This window comes from Hippocampus guttulatus, chromosome 6, assembly GCF_054856545.1.
Source record: "Hippocampus guttulatus isolate MCC_2025c chromosome 6, RoL_Hgut_1.0, whole genome shotgun sequence".
Classification (NCBI taxonomy): domain Eukaryota; kingdom Metazoa; phylum Chordata; class Actinopteri; order Syngnathiformes; family Syngnathidae; genus Hippocampus; species Hippocampus guttulatus.
Genome location: NC_141266.1, coordinates 21,636,537 through 21,655,026, shown reverse-complemented (window position 1 = coordinate 21,655,026; position 18,490 = coordinate 21,636,537). Strand labels below are relative to the sequence as shown.

General features: G+C 43.5%; 2 protein-coding genes across 6 annotated transcripts in view; both read right to left on the bottom strand.

Moving 5' to 3' along the window:
* Nucleotides 1-1,239: 1,239 nt before the first annotated feature.
* On the bottom strand, nt 1,240-16,295 carry cers2b (ceramide synthase 2b). The gene is made up of 11 exons (XM_086114515.1): nt 15,817-16,295; nt 8,938-9,111; nt 8,538-8,655; nt 8,345-8,463; nt 7,443-7,500; nt 6,690-6,740; nt 5,944-6,036; nt 5,518-5,646; nt 5,215-5,321; nt 4,252-4,405; nt 1,240-3,472 (listed from the first exon to the last, which is right to left on the bottom strand). The coding sequence occupies exons 2-11, from the start codon at nt 9,108-9,110 to the stop codon at nt 3,320-3,322; spliced, it is 1,155 nt and encodes a 384-aa protein (XP_085970641.1). The 5' UTR covers nt 9,111; nt 15,817-16,295; the 3' UTR covers nt 1,240-3,319.
* Nucleotides 16,296-17,145: 850 nt separating this feature from the next.
* Nucleotides 17,146-18,490, bottom strand: part of celf3b (cugbp, Elav-like family member 3b) — a 35,868-nt gene continuing 34,523 nt past the window's right edge. For all 5 annotated transcript variants that reach the window (XM_086114510.1, XM_086114511.1, XM_086114512.1 and 2 more), the window contains one exon: nt 17,146-18,131. The gene's annotated coding sequence lies outside the window, so the exon portion shown is untranslated. The remainder of the gene's footprint in view (nt 18,132-18,490) is intronic.

Sequence of the window (18,490 nt, the reverse complement as noted above, 5' to 3'; positions counted from 1 at the left end):
TCAAATTATATTTCCCCTTTGAAATGATTTAAAAATGCCATTAATCATTTCCTGGCTCTGCCACAAAAAAAAGAAATCAAAAGGAAAATGGCACTAACTAATGTACTTTATAAAACATACAGCAATAGTGTAGTGAAATAGAATGAGGGGAAAAAATTTAACAATTTTTGGCACATTTAACGGACATTGTGCTGCTCCTTCTGATGCGTACCCATTGGCTACCTTGAACCATCCGATTTTAGTTTTTGGAGATGTAAGACATAATTTCTCCATTGCGAGACTAATAAAGGTTTTCTTAATTCAGATGAGCTATACTTGAGATGTGAGCACTTTATGGCAGTAAACTGTAAGTAAATAAGTAAGGCAGCAGTTTGGCAAATAATCAGCATTTCAAAAACCCCACTCCCTGTTTAAGTTTACTGTCAAACTAAACAGAAAATAAAGAGAATGACACACTATTAACAACCAATGTTGCCTTAAGAACAGACCCTGCCCGTTTAATGCTAACAAATACTGTAATGGGAAGTACCATTGGCATGCTAATGGTTAGCACAACTCTTTGGCCTCACCAGGAGGAACAATACACTTGATTGGAATGCAACAGTACAATAATATAGAGTGGTTATTTATCTTTAAAAAAAAACAGCTTTTTTGAAACTGATTAAGAGCAATTGAATTGGGGAAAGGTGATTTGACAAGTGTTTTGAGTTACAACCGTGTTCACGTCACAAACTAAATTTCTGTCTCAAGGCACCACTGTACAATGAATGAAATATCAATTGCAAAACCAGATTAGTTTTGCCTTTGGAGTGTGGGTTGTGAATTTGGGTTCGTGGTATAAACGGCGTCCTGTGGGTCCGACAGTTCTGAAGTAACAAATATGGGAAGCAATGTCACACACAATTGGGCTGAGAGGCCACAAGAAGAAAAAAAGAGCTTTCTTGAGGCTTTGTAGCTTCAGGACACACATTAAACTAAAGAGGCTGGACCTAAATCTTTAAACTCAAAGTAATGTCGACCACAAAACAGAAAGAGAAACGGAGCAAGACTCCTGGTTGTTGGATTAGCATTATACTGCACCTGCATGACGGTTGGGGATTCTCAATTGATCCGAAGTTTCATGATGAAACAAATGAATACAATGGACTTCATTCTCTGTGGAATCTAAAATGAGAACAACTTGAAAATGAATCATTTGCTTCAAATACTTCGGTAAGAAAGAATACAAGACATACAAGATTGTCGATGTGATTCATAATCTTTTGTTTTTATTATTAATAACAATACTTAGGGAGTCATTTAACAAAAACAAAAAATAATAATACTGTAACCCGGACCCAGGTTTTGCTTGTGCGACCGGGGGAAGAAGAAAGCTTGCTGGTCGGTTGGTCGTGATTAGTTTGAAAGGAAAGTAGAGCAATAAAGGTAGGTGGCGGTGGAATGGGGGATACGTGGAGGAGGAGAGTGAAGAAGGAGGACATGCTGCTTGTGATGTGTGTGTGTGTGTGTGTGTATAGGAGGCGGAGACAGAGAAGAACAGGACAAGCAGAGGAGAGGGAATGTCCCATAAATTACAAATAAGGCACTTGACATTGGAGGGAAAAAAAAATTGAAATGTTAAAGCATAACAAAACATGGCTTTGCGATAACCTCCTGGCGACGTCAAATATCACACTTCGAGACTCTTTTCATGTACAAAATGTTTGCCCGGGTTCATCAACATCACCCAAGCAACTAGGCAGTGGTCTTTAACATGAGCAAGATTCCACTTGTTCCGATAAATGTGAATAAAACAAAAAAACAGCAAACACAATCAAAGCTGCAATTCTGCAAACGGGTCAAATCTGAAACAGTGCTCAACATACTGCTTCCATGAATAGTGGCTGTTCCTCAACTGCAGATGGGAAGAGGCATCGATGTGAACTTGGGTAGTTACAACACATCCCTGTGAGCCGCATGCCTCCAGTGTTGCTAAGCGCAGTGATTCCATGCGTGGAGGGCGAGAAACCCAAAACAAGGGATGCCGGCACATTGTGCTGCATGCGGTTGCACACATCGCCGTACAATTACCACCACGGGGCTAGGAATAACCTTTCATGGGTAATTTCTTTTCCAAGTGTTCTTTATTGAGAGCCCATGTGTGGGCATTAACAAACAAAAAAAAAAGGTAAAGCCCATGACAATCGGTTGATAAATGAGCATTTTTCAAGTTATTGTTGAGGCCTGTGTATTGTCTTTAACAGGAAAGTCACCCTTGCCAACATGGCCACCATGTAAGCGGGGCGGTTAATTGGGCTGCGACAATGCGCTGGCATGAAATGAATGTTGTGGTCGTTTTAAAACAGTCTTCCCCAACAAGTGGGAACATTCAACGACTTATTTTATATATATACTGTATATATATATTGGAGAGAGAGAGAAATTTGAACATTTTCTCCATTAGGGGGCAGTGTTGTATTTGGCGTTTCCGTCACTGTCTTCTTCAGGGTGCCAGCAACTCAGAGATTAAAAAAAAAAAAACAAATCTGATGTGCTCGGAAAAAAGTAAATATATTTTTGAAATCAGCATCAAGAATACGTTATGGCCATCTCTGATTAAAATTTGCTGTTGACCGGCTTCAATTTGCAAAACGACTACCTTGGGAGCATGGTCGGTCTGTTGGAGGGATGGTCACTATTTGAGGGCAGACAGTAAGCTTGAGAAAATATTTTGGGACTGTAGCTTTGTGGCATTGGAAGTGAATGAAAGTCCCAAGAGCTTGACAGAAAGTGTGAGGCACACAGTTTTGAAAGTCAAAGAAAGGAAGTGTGAGGTTGTGCAAAGACATCGCGATAGCTCGTTGCATAGACACAATTCAGGTAAATAAATGCCCCGTCCTCCCCTTTCATAAGAGGGATGCTCCATTTGTTCAGTTTTAGTCAAAGCAAAAAGCAAAAACAATTAAAGCGAGGTTTAAAAATGGTGCTCTGTTTTTTTTTTTCTTTTGAAAGAAGCCGTTATTGGGCTGTAAGGCACACAGAGTTGGAGCGAGCGAGGAAAGCTACGCGGGGCGTGGCGCGGTCACTCCCCTCCGCCCTCCTCTCCAGTTTCTTCCCTGTCTGCAGTGAGAACGCACGCGGGCCCACATCAGAGTCAGGCCACCGTTGATGACCAAGCAAGACTGAGCCATGATGCTTCCTGCCGCGTTCGTTTGGCTTTGTCCAAATGTGTGTGTATGTGTGTGTGCGTCGTGCTGTACAAAGGTGTCAAATTTGCATCTCTCTCGCCGCCGCCTGTGCCGCCGGCATACGAGTCCATGCGGCGTGCACGTCCTTGCTGTCATTCCAACTTGCTGTGGTTGTTGTTGAGCACCGCGTGGCCGTTCTGCAGCGGTCCGTTTGCCTTTGGGACCTTTTTAACGTCCTCCTCTTCCTCCTCATCTTCGGACTCGTCCGTCTCGTCCTTGTCGCTGCGCTCGTCATCCACCTTTTCCTGCAAGTAGGAGAAAGCGTGCGTGCGTGATCCTTTTGATGCGCAATGAGCCAAAGGCTTGCATGACGTCACATGAGATGACGCTTCCACCTTTCTGTCATTTGTCAACATTTTGGCGGACTGAAAGTCCCCGAAAAGTGAATAAGAATGTCTTCTAACTTTGACACCACCACAGAGAAGTGTTGCAAACGACAGGGCGGGGCTTTGTTAAGAACCTTTCGAATCGATTTCGAGCCTTGTGATTGGAATTCGATTCCTTATTGATTTGAATGCTTTCATCGTGATTCAGTCAGAAGTAGTAATAAACAAAAAAATTATCGTAGCTTTCGACAAGGTTTAAATATTGATCCGGATGCTCCTGTGAATATGTCCTGTGTCCCCTTGCATTTTTGAGCAATAAAACATTTGGAAATAAACAATGGCACAATTAATTTGTGCACATGGTGTCCAAAAGCAAAAAAATCATGACAGTTCTGTATAAACTGAAAAAGTAAAGCCACCCCTAAAAAAGAAAATAGTAAAGCCTAAAGTGAATCATTTAGCAGTATTTCTGAACAGATCCCGCATAAGGGCGGCTTGATTTCTAAGTGACTCGATGAAAAAGTGTGTCATGAAGGCACGCCAAAATTAAAAATAAAAATAGTGAACACAGAGTACTACAAAAAGTAGTCTTCACGCGTTTGTCAATTATCTTCAAACTTTTAAAATGTATTTCGGGGGGGGGGGGGGGGGGGATAAATCGCGGAATGTACTTGACAGGGTCTTTCAAAAACACTTACATTGTTGGTGAGGAAGCGGACGGCAATCCGTATGATGAGAATGGCCCAGAAGATGTGAAGACACTGCAGCACCATGAGAAGACCATTGAAGAAGTAGTAGCCAAAGAAGGGCTCATAGATGGTCACGGGGTACACCCAAGTGCAGTAGATGATCCTGCATAGATGGTCCATTTTTAGGATGACAACATTTTGAAAAGACTTTCTATGTAGGCGTGGCCAAAGGTTGCGGCCCGCCATCCACTGACAGTGACTCAACTGGCTTCACACAGTTTGCCGCATAACACGCGTGAGTATAGCTAGCAGACACGGACTCCAATAAGTTGCTTAGAGAGTTTAAAAAAAAACTGCCACGATCCATGCTAAACTTTGGCATGTCAATTGGAGTTTTCCAATATGTCAGCATTAAGCAAGCAGGCCATTCTGAAAGCCTTGTTTAGGGTTGTTTTAAATATGCACGGCCTAACTCTCAGTTTTCAACGTTTAGTTTGACAGTGAACTTCAAAAGCATTTGAAATCACTTTTGAAAAAAACATTTCACAACGTGTCAACCAGCTGCTTGGTGTGAAGTGAGCGGAGTCGAGTCCGCCGCTACCGCCTAGCGCTTGGATCTCACATTACGCTGGTCAACAGCAGTGATGGCTTTACGTGTCCCTTTGGACGTTGGTTTAAAATATGTCTTTTTTTTTCTAGCAGATGAGCTTTTTTTTTTAGATACTTTTCCTTTTTAATTTTTTTTTTAACTGTTATTATTAACCCTTTCATGCACCCTGTAACCTGATAACACGATAAACTGTCCACTGTAGTAACCGCTGTCCCTGAAAGGGTTAAATCTGAACCCCTACCTCAAGAATTTGTTAGCCCGGTCACTCATGAGTCAGGGGATCAAGGTAAAGAATTTCTGGATGGATTGCTTTCGGAATGTTTAATCAATTCAAGTTGAAGAACGCCAATTTTCAACACTACCGGAAGGGAAAGATGCCGAGGCGAGTTACGATGAAGACTGCGGCGAATACGATGAAGATGTAGTTGCAGGCATTTCGCCAGCCAGCATAGTTGAACATCTTGGCAGACTGGGGGGAGGGAGGGAGAGAGAGAGAGAGAGAGAGAGAGAGAGAGAGAGAGAGAGAGAGAGAGGAAAAATGTGAGTATTTCTCCACTAGGTGGCAGTGTTGTATTTGGCATTTCTGTCTTCTTCAGTTTGCCAAACTCAACTTAACCTTATTGACGCAACTGTTGGATTTAAAAAAGCCTGATTTGTGTGTTTACCTCCAGGAGGTAATCAGAGGAGTCATGCACCAGCATGATGAGCGTTCCGGCACGGATGTAGTTGACGCACCAAGAGAAGCTGATGAGGAGGATGGTTGCCACATGGTGGACTATCTGCTCCTTGAAGTCCTATAAGATAAAAAAATCAGCCGTTTTATCTTATTCACGCGTCCGCCGGGTTCGAAACCTGCTGTGCGCAGGATTTTCATTCAGCTGACGCACGTCGAGCAAAGTCCAAACACATGCGTTCGGTCTCATACACACGTGCGACAACAGTCCAACGTCCACACACACACACACACACATGCCAGATGCCAGAATGGATCACACAGCGAGAGGACAGAATGAGTTTTCTTGTTTTGCCCCCTCTCAATCACCCAGTAGGGTCGTTTGTGGGATTTGCTTCGATTTTTTTGATCCACTGACTTTGCGTTTGACATCGGAGGCCACGCTGAAGAGCAGGGAGCCGTAGAAGCCCAGTTCGATCATGTAGTACCAATACTGAGATGGGAGCAGAGTCTGAGGAAGGGAAATAAACCAACATCAATCCGTTTCGTGTTGTGGAAAACTTGATTTGAAAAAACAAGCAAAAAACAAAACAAACAAAATTAAAACAAAGGGGGGGTGACATGCACTAATTACACTGGTCACCAAACTACCATTTTTTTTTAAATCAGAGATGCAAGTAAACCTTTCTGGACATGTTTTTTGCGCAGATTCCAAAACTGCCCTTGTTTTTTCCGTAGCACATCATCTTTTCAAAATCGTAACAATAATAACAATAATATGTAATAGAGTAATACTGTATTTTTAGCCATACTTATGAATGAAGGGTTAGGCACAGAAACGATTTTTTTTCCCTCTGAAATCTTAACGCTATAAATGACAATGCATCGTATAATCTGGATTGCGCGGCCTTTTTTGGTCAAATGCTATTATAGACTAATAAAAAAGAAAACATGAACCCGGTCTGTTGGGGGGTAAAAAAGTACAGCCATTAGGAAAAAAAAATCAAGACCATATTGGCCTTTACCTGGAAAGTAGAAATGTTTTTCTTAAAAAAAATAATATTTTTTTCTAAATTTACCAATATATAAAAATTCATGTAATTCCTGCATCTGGCCAAAACAGCCCTTTGCATTTCATTCCAAGTGCGCTTTCAAGAGACGTACCAGCACAGGAAAGCCTTGCCACATCTCCTGCACGTCATACAGCCAAGGTTTCTGCAAGAAGGACAAGTCAAGTCAAGTCAAGTCAACTGTATTTATAGAGCACTTTCAAACAGCCATCGCTGCATTCAAAGTGCTGTACATGGAGCAATTTAACATGCACAATAAACAGTAAGACAAATCGGTAATAAAGGCGGTAGAAAGCACCAAACAGAAAAACCAAGAACAAATCTAAGTCATGCTGAGTCGAATGCCAAAGAATACAAGTGAGTTTTGAGGAGGGTTTTGAAGATGGGCAGCGAGGAGGCTTGCTGAATGTTCAGTGGGAGGTCATTCCAGAGAGAGGAACCAGCAACAGAAAAGGCTCGATCCCCTCTGAGCCTCAGTTTAGTTCTTGGTACTTCTAATAATGTCTGGTCCACAGACCTGAGGCGCCGGGCAGGTGTGTAGGGGCGGATGAGCTCAGAGAGGTAAGGTGGTGCTAGATTATTCAGAGATTTGAAAACAAATAAGAGGATCTTGAAAATAACTCTAAAATGTATGGGGAGCCAGTGAAGGGATGCCAGAGTAGGAGTTATGTGCTCCCTCTTACGAGTACCAGTCAAGAGGCGGGCAGCGGCATTCTGGACCAGCTGACCCCCCCCCCCCCCAAAAAAAATCAGCAGTCAAAACAAGATCTCAGCGTGCATGGGACACGAGGACGTAAATGAGGTGGGAGGAGGGAGAAGACAGCCGAGGTATGGCGGTTATACTCACATCGATGAGGGCGGCCAGGCCAGCAATGAAAGCAAGAAGGTAAAAGGTAAATCTCCAACTGCAAGAGAACACACACACATAGACAGACTTTCTGCTCAGTCAATGGAGAGAAACAGTTGGCGCATTTACTAACACGCATGCGAGCATACACAAACACACAACACAAATCCTCAGTTGAAGGGCAACTACAGTCGGGTGCACACATGGTCACCAATCAGGCCAGATTTGAGATCATTCAGCAGAGGCACGATTATCAAATTCCTCCAAAGTCAGATTGTTGCGGTCACACTTAAAAAAATAACATAAAAAAAAGTACAGTCACTTGACTTGAAGTCCTTGCCAATATCGAGACCCGATCCACGAACAATACAATTACTAAACGTTCAGATTCATTCTAAATATCCAACTCTGGGCTACATCCCATTTTTTCCCTTTTAAATAAAATTCAAATTGTTTTCTCTTTTTATGGGACTTAGTTTTTAATGACTTCATTTTGAGTCATCCTTTCGTGTCCAAAATAATCCTTGTATGTTTGATGCCCATATCCTGTGAGTGTAAGCTCAGGTGCTGTCCGGTTTTCCAGTTTAGAAAAAGTGAGTTCTAATCTTATCACAGGATGAGGTCGTTGTTTTAACCGCACCTCTATTTCCATGAATGATCACACACTAACTTAAGCAGCAGTGGTGATTGAGTTACTGTGGGTCATGCGCTAACGATTGTGTGTGTCAAGGCAAAAGGTACATGGAGGCATTATAACATGTGCAGGCTAAAAATAGAGCGCTACTTTCGTCCGCAGAAATGTGCTCATGGAGTCGGGAGTGACACATGAATGGCAGCAGCTCGGAGCACCGCTCTTGGCAACGTGGCACACGCCGTATGTCCGCGTATGTGTGTGCGCTTACCTGGCCTCTCGAAACTTTTTCAGCAAACTCGGCCTGTCCTGATTCCGCCGCCTTCGAAACCATCGTTGCACTTGTCTTTCCGAGCAGCCCGTCTGCTTGCAAAGACTCACGAGAGAAACCTGCATTTGCAATTGCAAACCGCCGATTAGTAATGTTTCGAGGCGAAATATGCTCGACGGCTATGGACATCTACCTGCGTGGGGTTTTTGGTAACTTTGCAAAAGTACGACTCCAATGTGGGGTTGTGAGGCACCCTGAGCCGTACTGTTTCTTTTACCCCGAGTAAAGAGGCCAGAGGCGTTGCCACCGTCCTGCAAAACAACATGGCTGTCAGTGATAGCGTGAACGGAAAATAGTAGTGGCCCCAGTAGTGCACCATGAGGGACACCATAATAATGAATTTACTAATCCAAAAGAAGAAGAGAATTGGGACAAAAGGTGCAAAAAATATATATACATTCAATTTGATGATACAATCAATTTGAAACATGATTTGACGAGCCCTGTAAAATGACAACGCTGAAGACGCCGAGACACACACACACACACACACACACACACACATACATACGCATGGAAGCACGCAAACTGACCTTTCAAAGACCTGACGGACAATTAGGAATAAGAGAGCGATGGGCAGGGCCACCCACAAATCGGTCGCTTTGGCATACACTCGTCCATCCCGGTCCTCCAGGTCAGCCCAGCCCAGACCTTCGGGAAACCACAACCGCTCTTGCCAGAACCAGGCGCTCAGCTCGGACAGCATCCTAAAACACAAGACACATTAGAAGTAAAAATGAAGATGGGGCACACATGCTCCACGCCCAGACCAAAATAGTCACAGCACTCCAAGCAAAGTGTAAGTGCAGCAGGGGGTTCACAACCACACGTGTGTCTCGTGAGCCGGGGCAGTCATTGGGCACAGTCGGTACGATGTCATTTCAAGAATTCGACAGTGGCACAATCGCTTGGTCTGAAACTGGAAGCCTGGTGGTTTGCATTTGACTGATGCGTACAGCGGAGGCCGAGCCTGTGGAGGCCCACGAGAGGGAGCGTGACTCAGAGCGACTGCAACTTTACATTCATACTTTCCAACAGCGCATCCCTCGGCCCCTTTACACAGCGCACCCAGCGAGGACGTGACGAGTTGGAGGGAGTGGCAGAGTTAAAAAGGGGGAAGCGGCATGTGAGCGATTACTCATCGTATGTGCACGGCGGCGGGGGAATGGCCCCCCTTCCATTCTTGGGACTCTCAGTCTCAGCATCTGTCAATCCTTAAGCATTTCCATCCCCACCAGTAATCTGCAAGGGTTCCTTCCCCCTCTTTGGCCTGGTGGCATGTGTAATTCTCCCCTCCCTCTATGACTTTGGAAACATGCAGCTTAGATTCTTTTTCGGATTACAGCGGAGCAAGCCAAAACGCATTATCCACACTTGCTTTGAAAGTAAACGTATTACACTGTGTAATAGTGAATCACTGGATCTGTTCAAAATGATTTTCTAGCTCCTGCCACGGCTCACAGTCGCAACCTTTAACTCTGGTGTCCCTCATGGTGCAGTATTGGGGCCACTACTGATTTCTCTCGATGCTCATCACGTGTGACACAAGACCTCCGACTATCTGACTACCTATTACAATCGGCTGTAGCTGGAGGCCCATACTTTCTCAACATCCATAAAATGTCCAGGGTCCTCAGACGAGAAGCTGCACAGCTCTGTTTAAAATTTGCTTGAATTTTCTGGCAAGCCTGTGATTGGCTCCTGACCACTCAAGAGTGCGGGGCCGGTCACCCAATGTCATTTGTAGAATAATACCAAACGGATAGGTGCTGCCTTTGCGACAGTTAGGGACGGCGATGCCAACAATAGTGACATTTGCCGGACTTCAAGATGCCGATTCTATGATTCACCAATATTGTCAACCCATGAGTTTGAAAAACTGCCATTCCGCTTTTCTACATCTCAACCTAGCCATTCAGTTTTTGACGGCATTTTCCTGTGATGGACCCATTTTCAGCATGCTGTTTGTTGTCATACCAGACACAGCTGTGCACTAGCGTATGCTTGAGTCGGTCGGGTGGGGCAAAGAAAATGCCTAAGTGAAATTTACAGTCAACCAAGATTTAACGCGTCCGTGTTAGAATCTCAAGAGGAATATTCATGTTCTAAAAAACGGCGGTGAGGACACATGCCAAAATTCACTGTGCTTCTACAGAGACGTTTTATTCGTGGGCTGTGTTTAATTATACAGTAGACAGCGTTAAACAGCTCTTTTTTTTTTTAAAAATGACATGATTTAAAGATGGAATGGAGGAACATCTGTTGGAAAAGCGCTATATACTGTAAACAAAGTTGGGTTGGGAACAAAGGGATCATTGAAAACTATGCATCGGAACAATGTGCTTTTTTTATTTTCTTTTTATCTCCATGCGTAAATCCATTTCCGAAAACGCAAGCCTGGATTGGTCGCCAATCAAATGCTTGGCACATATTGACAAACAACAATTCAGAACGATGCACAACAGTTTTCAAGACCTTTTGGGTGATGTTGCGGTGTGCTCTCACCTACAGAAAAAATGGGCTAAAAAGCACCTTCAAATTTGAGTAAAATGGTAAAAAAAAAAAAAAAAAAAAACATCCACTCAACATTTTTGTTGCTAGTCAGGAAGGCCCTGCTCGGACTGGTTTAGAGTTTCAGTTAAAAGATCCAACCAAGAGCTCATTCAGGCCATAAATTCGACGGCAGCGTCACCAGTTTTAAAAACAATGGCGCAATTATTAAAATAACTATCGGAAGCTGCACATAAAGAACATTCTTTGCGAGAAGAGCAATGCGGGCAGTAAAATACAGTGGTACCTCTACTGACAAAATTCATTGGTTCTGAAAGAAATTACTTAACTAGAACATTTTGGAAGTAAAGACGCATTTTCCATGTAAATGCCCTAATTCGTTCAAAGCCCCCCCCCCCCCCATAAGTATGCTGCGTTCAGGAAACGCCCATACTGTATTCTTACCCATCTTGAAATTTCTTTCGTAACAAGAAGCAATATTTTCCTGTTGAGGCGTTTCATAACTTGAAAATTTGAAATGAAGACGCATTCGAAGGTAGAGGGACCACTGTAGCTCGCTAGCAAACAATCGTGAATGTATTTCTTACGGAGGATTTTAGAGGCATTTGAAGTGCTCATTCCATGTTTTGAGGGGGGAGGGGGGTCTTCACATCACATTGCTACAAAATCTTAGTAGGACAAAATGAAAGATTCAACCCCCAGTGCTGTGTGGTACCCTCGTGTGAGCCGCCGTCCATGAAACACCGTACTGTATGGCACAGTCTATTTTTCACTCCATGTCATATTAGTCAATCCCCCCCCTCCCCCCCGACTCCCCAGCACAAGTGCAAGACGGGACGGCTGACATAGTTTTCCCACTTTATTTTGCCAACTCTTCAAGCCAACAGCGCGTTTGTTGTGCAATGTCCCATAACACTAAACCAGAAATCTAAACTACAACAGATAAGAAAATTACTTTGAGCAAAGGAAGGGTCCAAAGGGGAGCAACAGGCAAGTATTAGACTGTTGCCGCAAGGTTGGAGGGAATTTCCAAATCAAGGTGACATATTTCGGTTCATGTGCTGAGATCATCTGTTGATTTCAGCAGTTTTAAGGACTTTTTCTCCCCTCCCGTGAATAACATTCCATTGGTCGAGCAGATCATATGAGTCGGCTCTGACCATTTCAAAGGCCCAATGAAAGAGAGGGGATGCCTCTGGCAGGGGAGGGAGACGGGAAGTTGTGTGTGTGTGTGTCTGTGTGTCTCTCTCTAGCTCTCTCACCGCCAAGCTACGTTCGAAAGACACGGTGATTCAAAAGAGGGAGGCCCAGCTTCAGTTCTTCTCCAATCTGCAAACCCCAAAAAACAAAAGTCTCCAATGGTAAAGGCTCTTTGCGTTTTGGACTAATCGCAAAGCTAAATGGAGCAGACGGCAGCCAGGTATCGAGTTGGGGGACAATGCAGGGAACGTTAACATCCGGCTGCCATCACGGCACAAGAGCTCCGTACTGTCTCTTGACTTTTTTAATCAATGAAGAACAAGTTATCGAGTCAACTAATAGATGGTTTACCGCGGGACAGAAAGCAAGAACGGGAGCAAATCATTCGCAGCCATGAGACGTGCGCCAGAGCAAACCATTCCACGTATTCGTCGTCTGGAACGATGACTCATTCATAACACGAGTTAAGTTTTCCAAGGAAGAGCGTCTACATGCTCAATGTGGGAGGTGGACGACAAATACAGGACATCGAGAGATCACAAACTCGCTTCATGAAACAACTTTTTGACATAAACGAGTAGAAATAGAGCCCTAAATTCTTGATTGATCCCAAAGAGACGATCATCATGACACCAAGCGACTTTCCAGGACACCAGGTGCAATTCTTCGGTTCAGTACGCATCGTTTTGCATTGCCACTGCATCCAAAACGTCCAACCCGCACCATCCCAGTTATCAGTACAGCGGTTTTCGGTAAACCGCGGCGTTTTCGTTAATACGGCGGCGTAGGTGACCGCTAATGCAGTCATAAAATCAGAACTACAGAACCATATTTTGATTGAACCAAACGATTTCGAGGCCACAAAACGAGAACAATCTCATGAAAAACAGGAAGTATTCTCATGCAAGTTTGTGACCTGAAAATATTTTACAAGGGCGACAATCAGAAACAGAAGAGCTCCTGTACAAAAAATTTTTTCAATCATACTATGAACTAGAGGAGCTATGGACATTCTAATGCATGGGGTTCCCATTACACCGATTGCGATCGACCGGTAGATCGCGGACTGGTCCCAAGTCGATCGCGAGGGTGTAGAGGAGGATAAAAAAACCTTTCGATCCCGCCCGTACCGTCGCAAACCCGAGTGTACAGCTTGCGAATTGTTTTGCTGAATGGGCCATCGTGCCGCCGCCGTTTCCCAGCAGCTCTGCGGGCAGAGCCGCCAAAGCCTGAATGCGCACATTGTGGCCTGAAGTGGCAGTCGGGGGAGGCTGGCATGCTTCGCGCACACGCTTCGTTAGCGTTAACTCGGGTCAGGCCTCCCGAGTGTCAAACCAATCATCAAAATTTGTAGCATTCCTGACAAAGCCGTCGAAGAAGATGCGGCCGTCCAGCAAAGACAGTAAAAGAGTCACTCTCCATATTTGCTGACCTGTTCACGAAATGTTTTCCATACAGTGGACGGCAATCACAACAAAGTCAATGTTCATGCTTTTGACACAGATTTGTGACCTGATGAATTGGGGATTAAACCGGCTCGCAGGCAGAGGAGAAACATCCCATTCGGCAGACACGAACGGGGGGGTCATAATATTCGTGGATTGTCTTCTGCTGACTGGAGAGGCCAAGTCTGCTTCCTTGCTGAGCACAACGTGACTGGCCACATGCCATGCATGCGGTGCATGTGAGAATCTATGAGAGGAAAAGCCAACAGCTTCTCTGTCTTCTACGGAGCCTGCTCATTATTTCGAAGCGTCATAGTTCCAAATAGTACCTCAAAAGTATGACTCGTGTCACACAACCGGTGTGATACTTTCGTCCAGCGTTAGCCAGTGCTCAGTGTCAAGCTAGTTGGAGGTGACAACCAACAGTCAGGTGCCTCACGGTCCTCCAAAGTGCAGAACAATTTGTCCTTGCAATACTTTGTACAACTTTATATATTTTTTTCCCACTCCTGAAACAATGACTGCATTGCGAACAAATCAATCTTGCTAGCAAATAACATCGTTTCACTTATCTGTGTGAAAAGTACCCACAAAGTGTGAAAAGTATTTCCTGAAAAGTTAGTGCACATTTCGTTGTTGTTCTTTCAAATTATATTTAAAGAAGAGTTTTCAGGGATTCAATGAATTTCTCTTTGCTCAAAATACAAGGATGCAAAGGTCAAAGGACTTTTTTTTTCTTATGCCAACACACATTTCTGAATGACATGGCACAAATTACAAGACCTGAGGTCCCAGCTAAGCCCAGTTTCAGACTCGTGAAAATAAAAATAAAACACTAACATAAGATATAAATAAATATGGGAAAGATAACGGGGTATTCTTATTCGCATCAAATGTGTGGACATAGCACAATGAAAACGCAAGACGCTTGAATTTCATGAGGTATTTACAAGGTCATTTTGTACTTAAGGAATAATCATTACATTCATCGTGATTTCAATCTCAATCAGAGTCATTGGGATATTTATTATTTCCGGAATCATCCAGCCCTACCAGTCAGTTGTCGTGTGCATTATTTAGACAATCCATTCATTTAACTTTCACTGCAAGGCCACGCAACGAGCTGCCGATAAACGGATATTTATTTTTCATGACCAGGGCGAGAGTGTTCCACTTCCTGTAGATGTGTACATCTCAATCAGCCTAATGTATGGATAATGGCACAAAGCATGAGCCTTAAGCAAGTAATGTTTGATTAGTGCGTAAAATGCTATCATTTATTCATTGTAAATACAGGACGCGTGTACTTAAGAACAACAGTTTGGTCAAAGAGCGATAAACAAAGCATGAAATCATCACAAATGTACATATGAGCAGTGAGTTGAGCTGAAGCCCATCTCGGGCTGACTGGGTGAGAATTGGGTTACGTCCTGGACTGGTCGCCAGTCAATCACATATTACAGTGACAAACAAGCCGTCACACCTACGAACAGCAGTAATTCTCAACTGAAGGGTCAGGATTACTCAATTACTCGAGGAATCAATGGAATACTGTTATCAATAGGATCGATTCTACAAATATTTATTTGTGGCAACCCTAGCTGAGAACCAAAGAATTAGTCTAACTTGCATTTGTTGTGGGAGAACATGCAAACTACACACAGCAAGGACAAAGCTCGAATTCGAACTCCGGGAACTGTGAGGCAACCACCACTACAGGCAAACCCAAATAAACAAGTGTTTTATTGTATTCTTTTTGTATAAGTGGAAGAAGACCAGCAAAGGTTTCACTGCTCAGGTCGTGAGGTCGACTGATGCTGTTTTTACTGTGCGTAAGTCAAATCATCAATCTTAGCGTAATCAAGCGGGACAATCCAACCGCAGCGAGGAGTGTCAAAGTAATGACCGATCCTTAAAATCGAATCGAGTGTCTCAATAAATGTTTGGTTATTTACTAGCAACAGTCACTACTCTTCCAGCTGTGCGTTAGCCTACTAAGCTAACTTTCATACAGAATGCCGAACAGCGACGCTTAGTATCAAAATGCCGACAAAAACAGACCACGGTGTGTTTCAGAATAAATGTATGCGAATGTTTTAGACGTGGACGCGGCGTTTAGTAGCCAAAGGCCCGCTATTTGAAGCTAATTAAATGACTCGCGTGAGTGTGTGATGACGTCGTCGCCATTCGCCTGCCAACCCGCCGCAAAACGCACACATTTGGCCCAAAGCGAGAAATTGGGGAACCGGTACTTACTTTTTTTCTTGTCTTCTTTCTTCCCGCAGACAATTGGGGAATTCGTTCGGCTTGGCCCCCACTCCCCCCCCCCACAAAAAAAATTTGGTTTCCACAGAGACAAGCGAGCTAACGGTGCCGCTGAATGAATGTCCAGCTCAAGCTTAGCAGCACACGCAGACTCTTTACATCTTCGAAAGTTCGAATATCACTTTTCTGATGAAGAAAAAAAAAAAAGATGTCCCTAATAGGCCGTTGAAAGCAACACCGAGAGATTTACACACGTGGCGGGGTAGCGCGATGCTGCACTGCGCCCGCTTGTTGTTCCCCTCAGTTGTGTTTTCTTCTTGCTTTTTCTCCTCCGCGTTATGCTGTGTAAAAGCCTGCGGAGTCCGTCCGGCTGCGTTTGGCCGGCCAGAGGCGAAAGCTGGCCGGGGGAAAGCCAGAGAAAAAGAGTGCGGGCGCGGGGGAGCAAGGCACCAAGGCAGGCGGGGCGAGGAGTGAGTGAATAACGGAGAGGGAGGGACAACGACTCGCTGGATGGATGGCGGCCAAGCGTCCGACACTGAGACACATCCGCGTTTTGTTCCGCTCGGAGGACACACAGACAAACAGGCAGGCAGACCAGCGGTTGTCCTTACCGTTTGTCGTGCAGATGTATGCAGCTGTGTCCACGCATTTACAACAACGCCAAGATTAGCCCACAAGTCTGTTCCCTGTTGGACAATTTTCATTTAAAACAAGACCTCAAAACAGCTAATTGGTATCATAATACTTGATTAATCTGATAATGGATTAGTTGTCAATTAATCAATGAATTATTGCACAACTAAACTAACTACATTAGTGTAGTGAACTGAAATCGTGTATGGAGAGATTAAAACAAACAAACTCATGATAATAAACGGCCAACTCCCTCAAAGAAAAACACGAGATAACAGAGAACACTTGCCTCATACACGACGCGTTTTTTAATTAATGGCGCCTCCTGCTGGTCACAAATGGAATAACAAAAGACAATATTTTGAAAGAGGAATGAAACTTGAAGGGTTCCTGAAACCTTCTGTCCTATTTATGCTTTCCACATTTGGGCGTTTAAAACCACTTTATACAAAATTTGAACATTCCACAATTTCTAATATGCATTGAAGTAATAACACACGGCTATCCAGATACAGTAGAGTAAAAATTATGAACAATATTCCCCCCCAAAAATGTATGACTCAGTGAGGCATGATTAAAATGCAGAAATGCGTTTTTTCTTGCACGATGGACTGTAGGGAAATGATTCACGATTCCACCATTCCTTGCTCACGCCCACGCTTTGTAAAACACGACAGGACACGTCTGTAGTAGGATACTTTTTATTTTAACTTAAAAAGAGAGCGAATCAAAAACAGGGTTCAATAAATTAGAAATAAATATAATCGTTGTTGTCATTAATAATACATTATAATTACGCCATTGCGAGAGTCTGACACAAACAGGCCCTCGGAACGTTTTGTTTTTTTTGTTTTCTCTAGAAAATTTCTAAAATGAAAATATTGCAACCCACTCAGTCCCCTTTTCTCCCCCACCCAATAAACAAAATAATTAGATAAATAAATAAAAAATAGCTCAAATATTAAAACCTCCCGAATAAAAGTGCGACCAACCCCCCTCCCCCTCCCTGTGTTGTTCACCTAAAATCTACGTAGAAATTTAAAATAGGTTAGTGATTTTCCCATTGTACAATTTGGAATGTGATAATCCCTTTTGACGAAGATGATAATGTTATTCGTGGTCATAATAACAATAACAATGACAATAATAATAATAATAATAATAATGTTGTGTCCTTTTTCAGAGTTGCTAAAGATCTTTTTGCATGTTTTTTTCATGTTTTTAAATGCTGTTCTTTGTCGACTAAGTTATTTACACCTTCTCCCCTTTCTGTGTGTTTTCTTTCTTTGCTTCTGTCTTGTTTTACATTTTTTTGTACTGAAATGAAAACACCGTCATCCGGTCAGCCCCTCTATATTTGTCAGGTAATAGAGATGTATAGAAATGTCTATGGAAGTGATATATCAGCACTTTTTTCTTTTTTTTTTAAAGTAAACTGTCCACATACGTCAGGCTCGCACTGGACTAAAACACCCTGTCGGCGACTAGATGGCGCTCTCGGCTCTACGTGGAGTGTGTTTGTAGTATGTACACTTGTCGGCGGTCTTGGAGGTTGCTTGTGTGTGTGTGTGTGTGTGTGTGTGTGTGTGTGTGTCAGCGCAAGCACGGAAAAGCACTCCTGTGCACAGAGGAAAAAGCGCTCTGGAATTTCCACCTCGGCTTGGAAAGGTCATCTGTGAACGGAGGGATGGATGGATGGATGGATGGAAAGTATGATAATGGCGGTGGTTGACAAGGGGTAGAGAGAAGGACAGAAGCTTCGTTAGACGTCATATTTTGTGTACCGTGGTTCAAAGTAGCGGCGGGACACCAAATGGATATTGTCATGTCCTGTTTTCTTGTATATGTTGTCCCTCTGATTGGTTGAGCTTAAAATGTGCACCAAAGCTTCATTTACAGGGGCGTGCGAATATTGTTCCAGTGGCATCCTCTTTGGATGCAAATGAAGCATGTGTGTGTTATGCGAAAGTGTTTTTGCAAATAACATCACACGCCTTTTATTTATAATAGGGGGCGCTGTGTGAAAACGCTT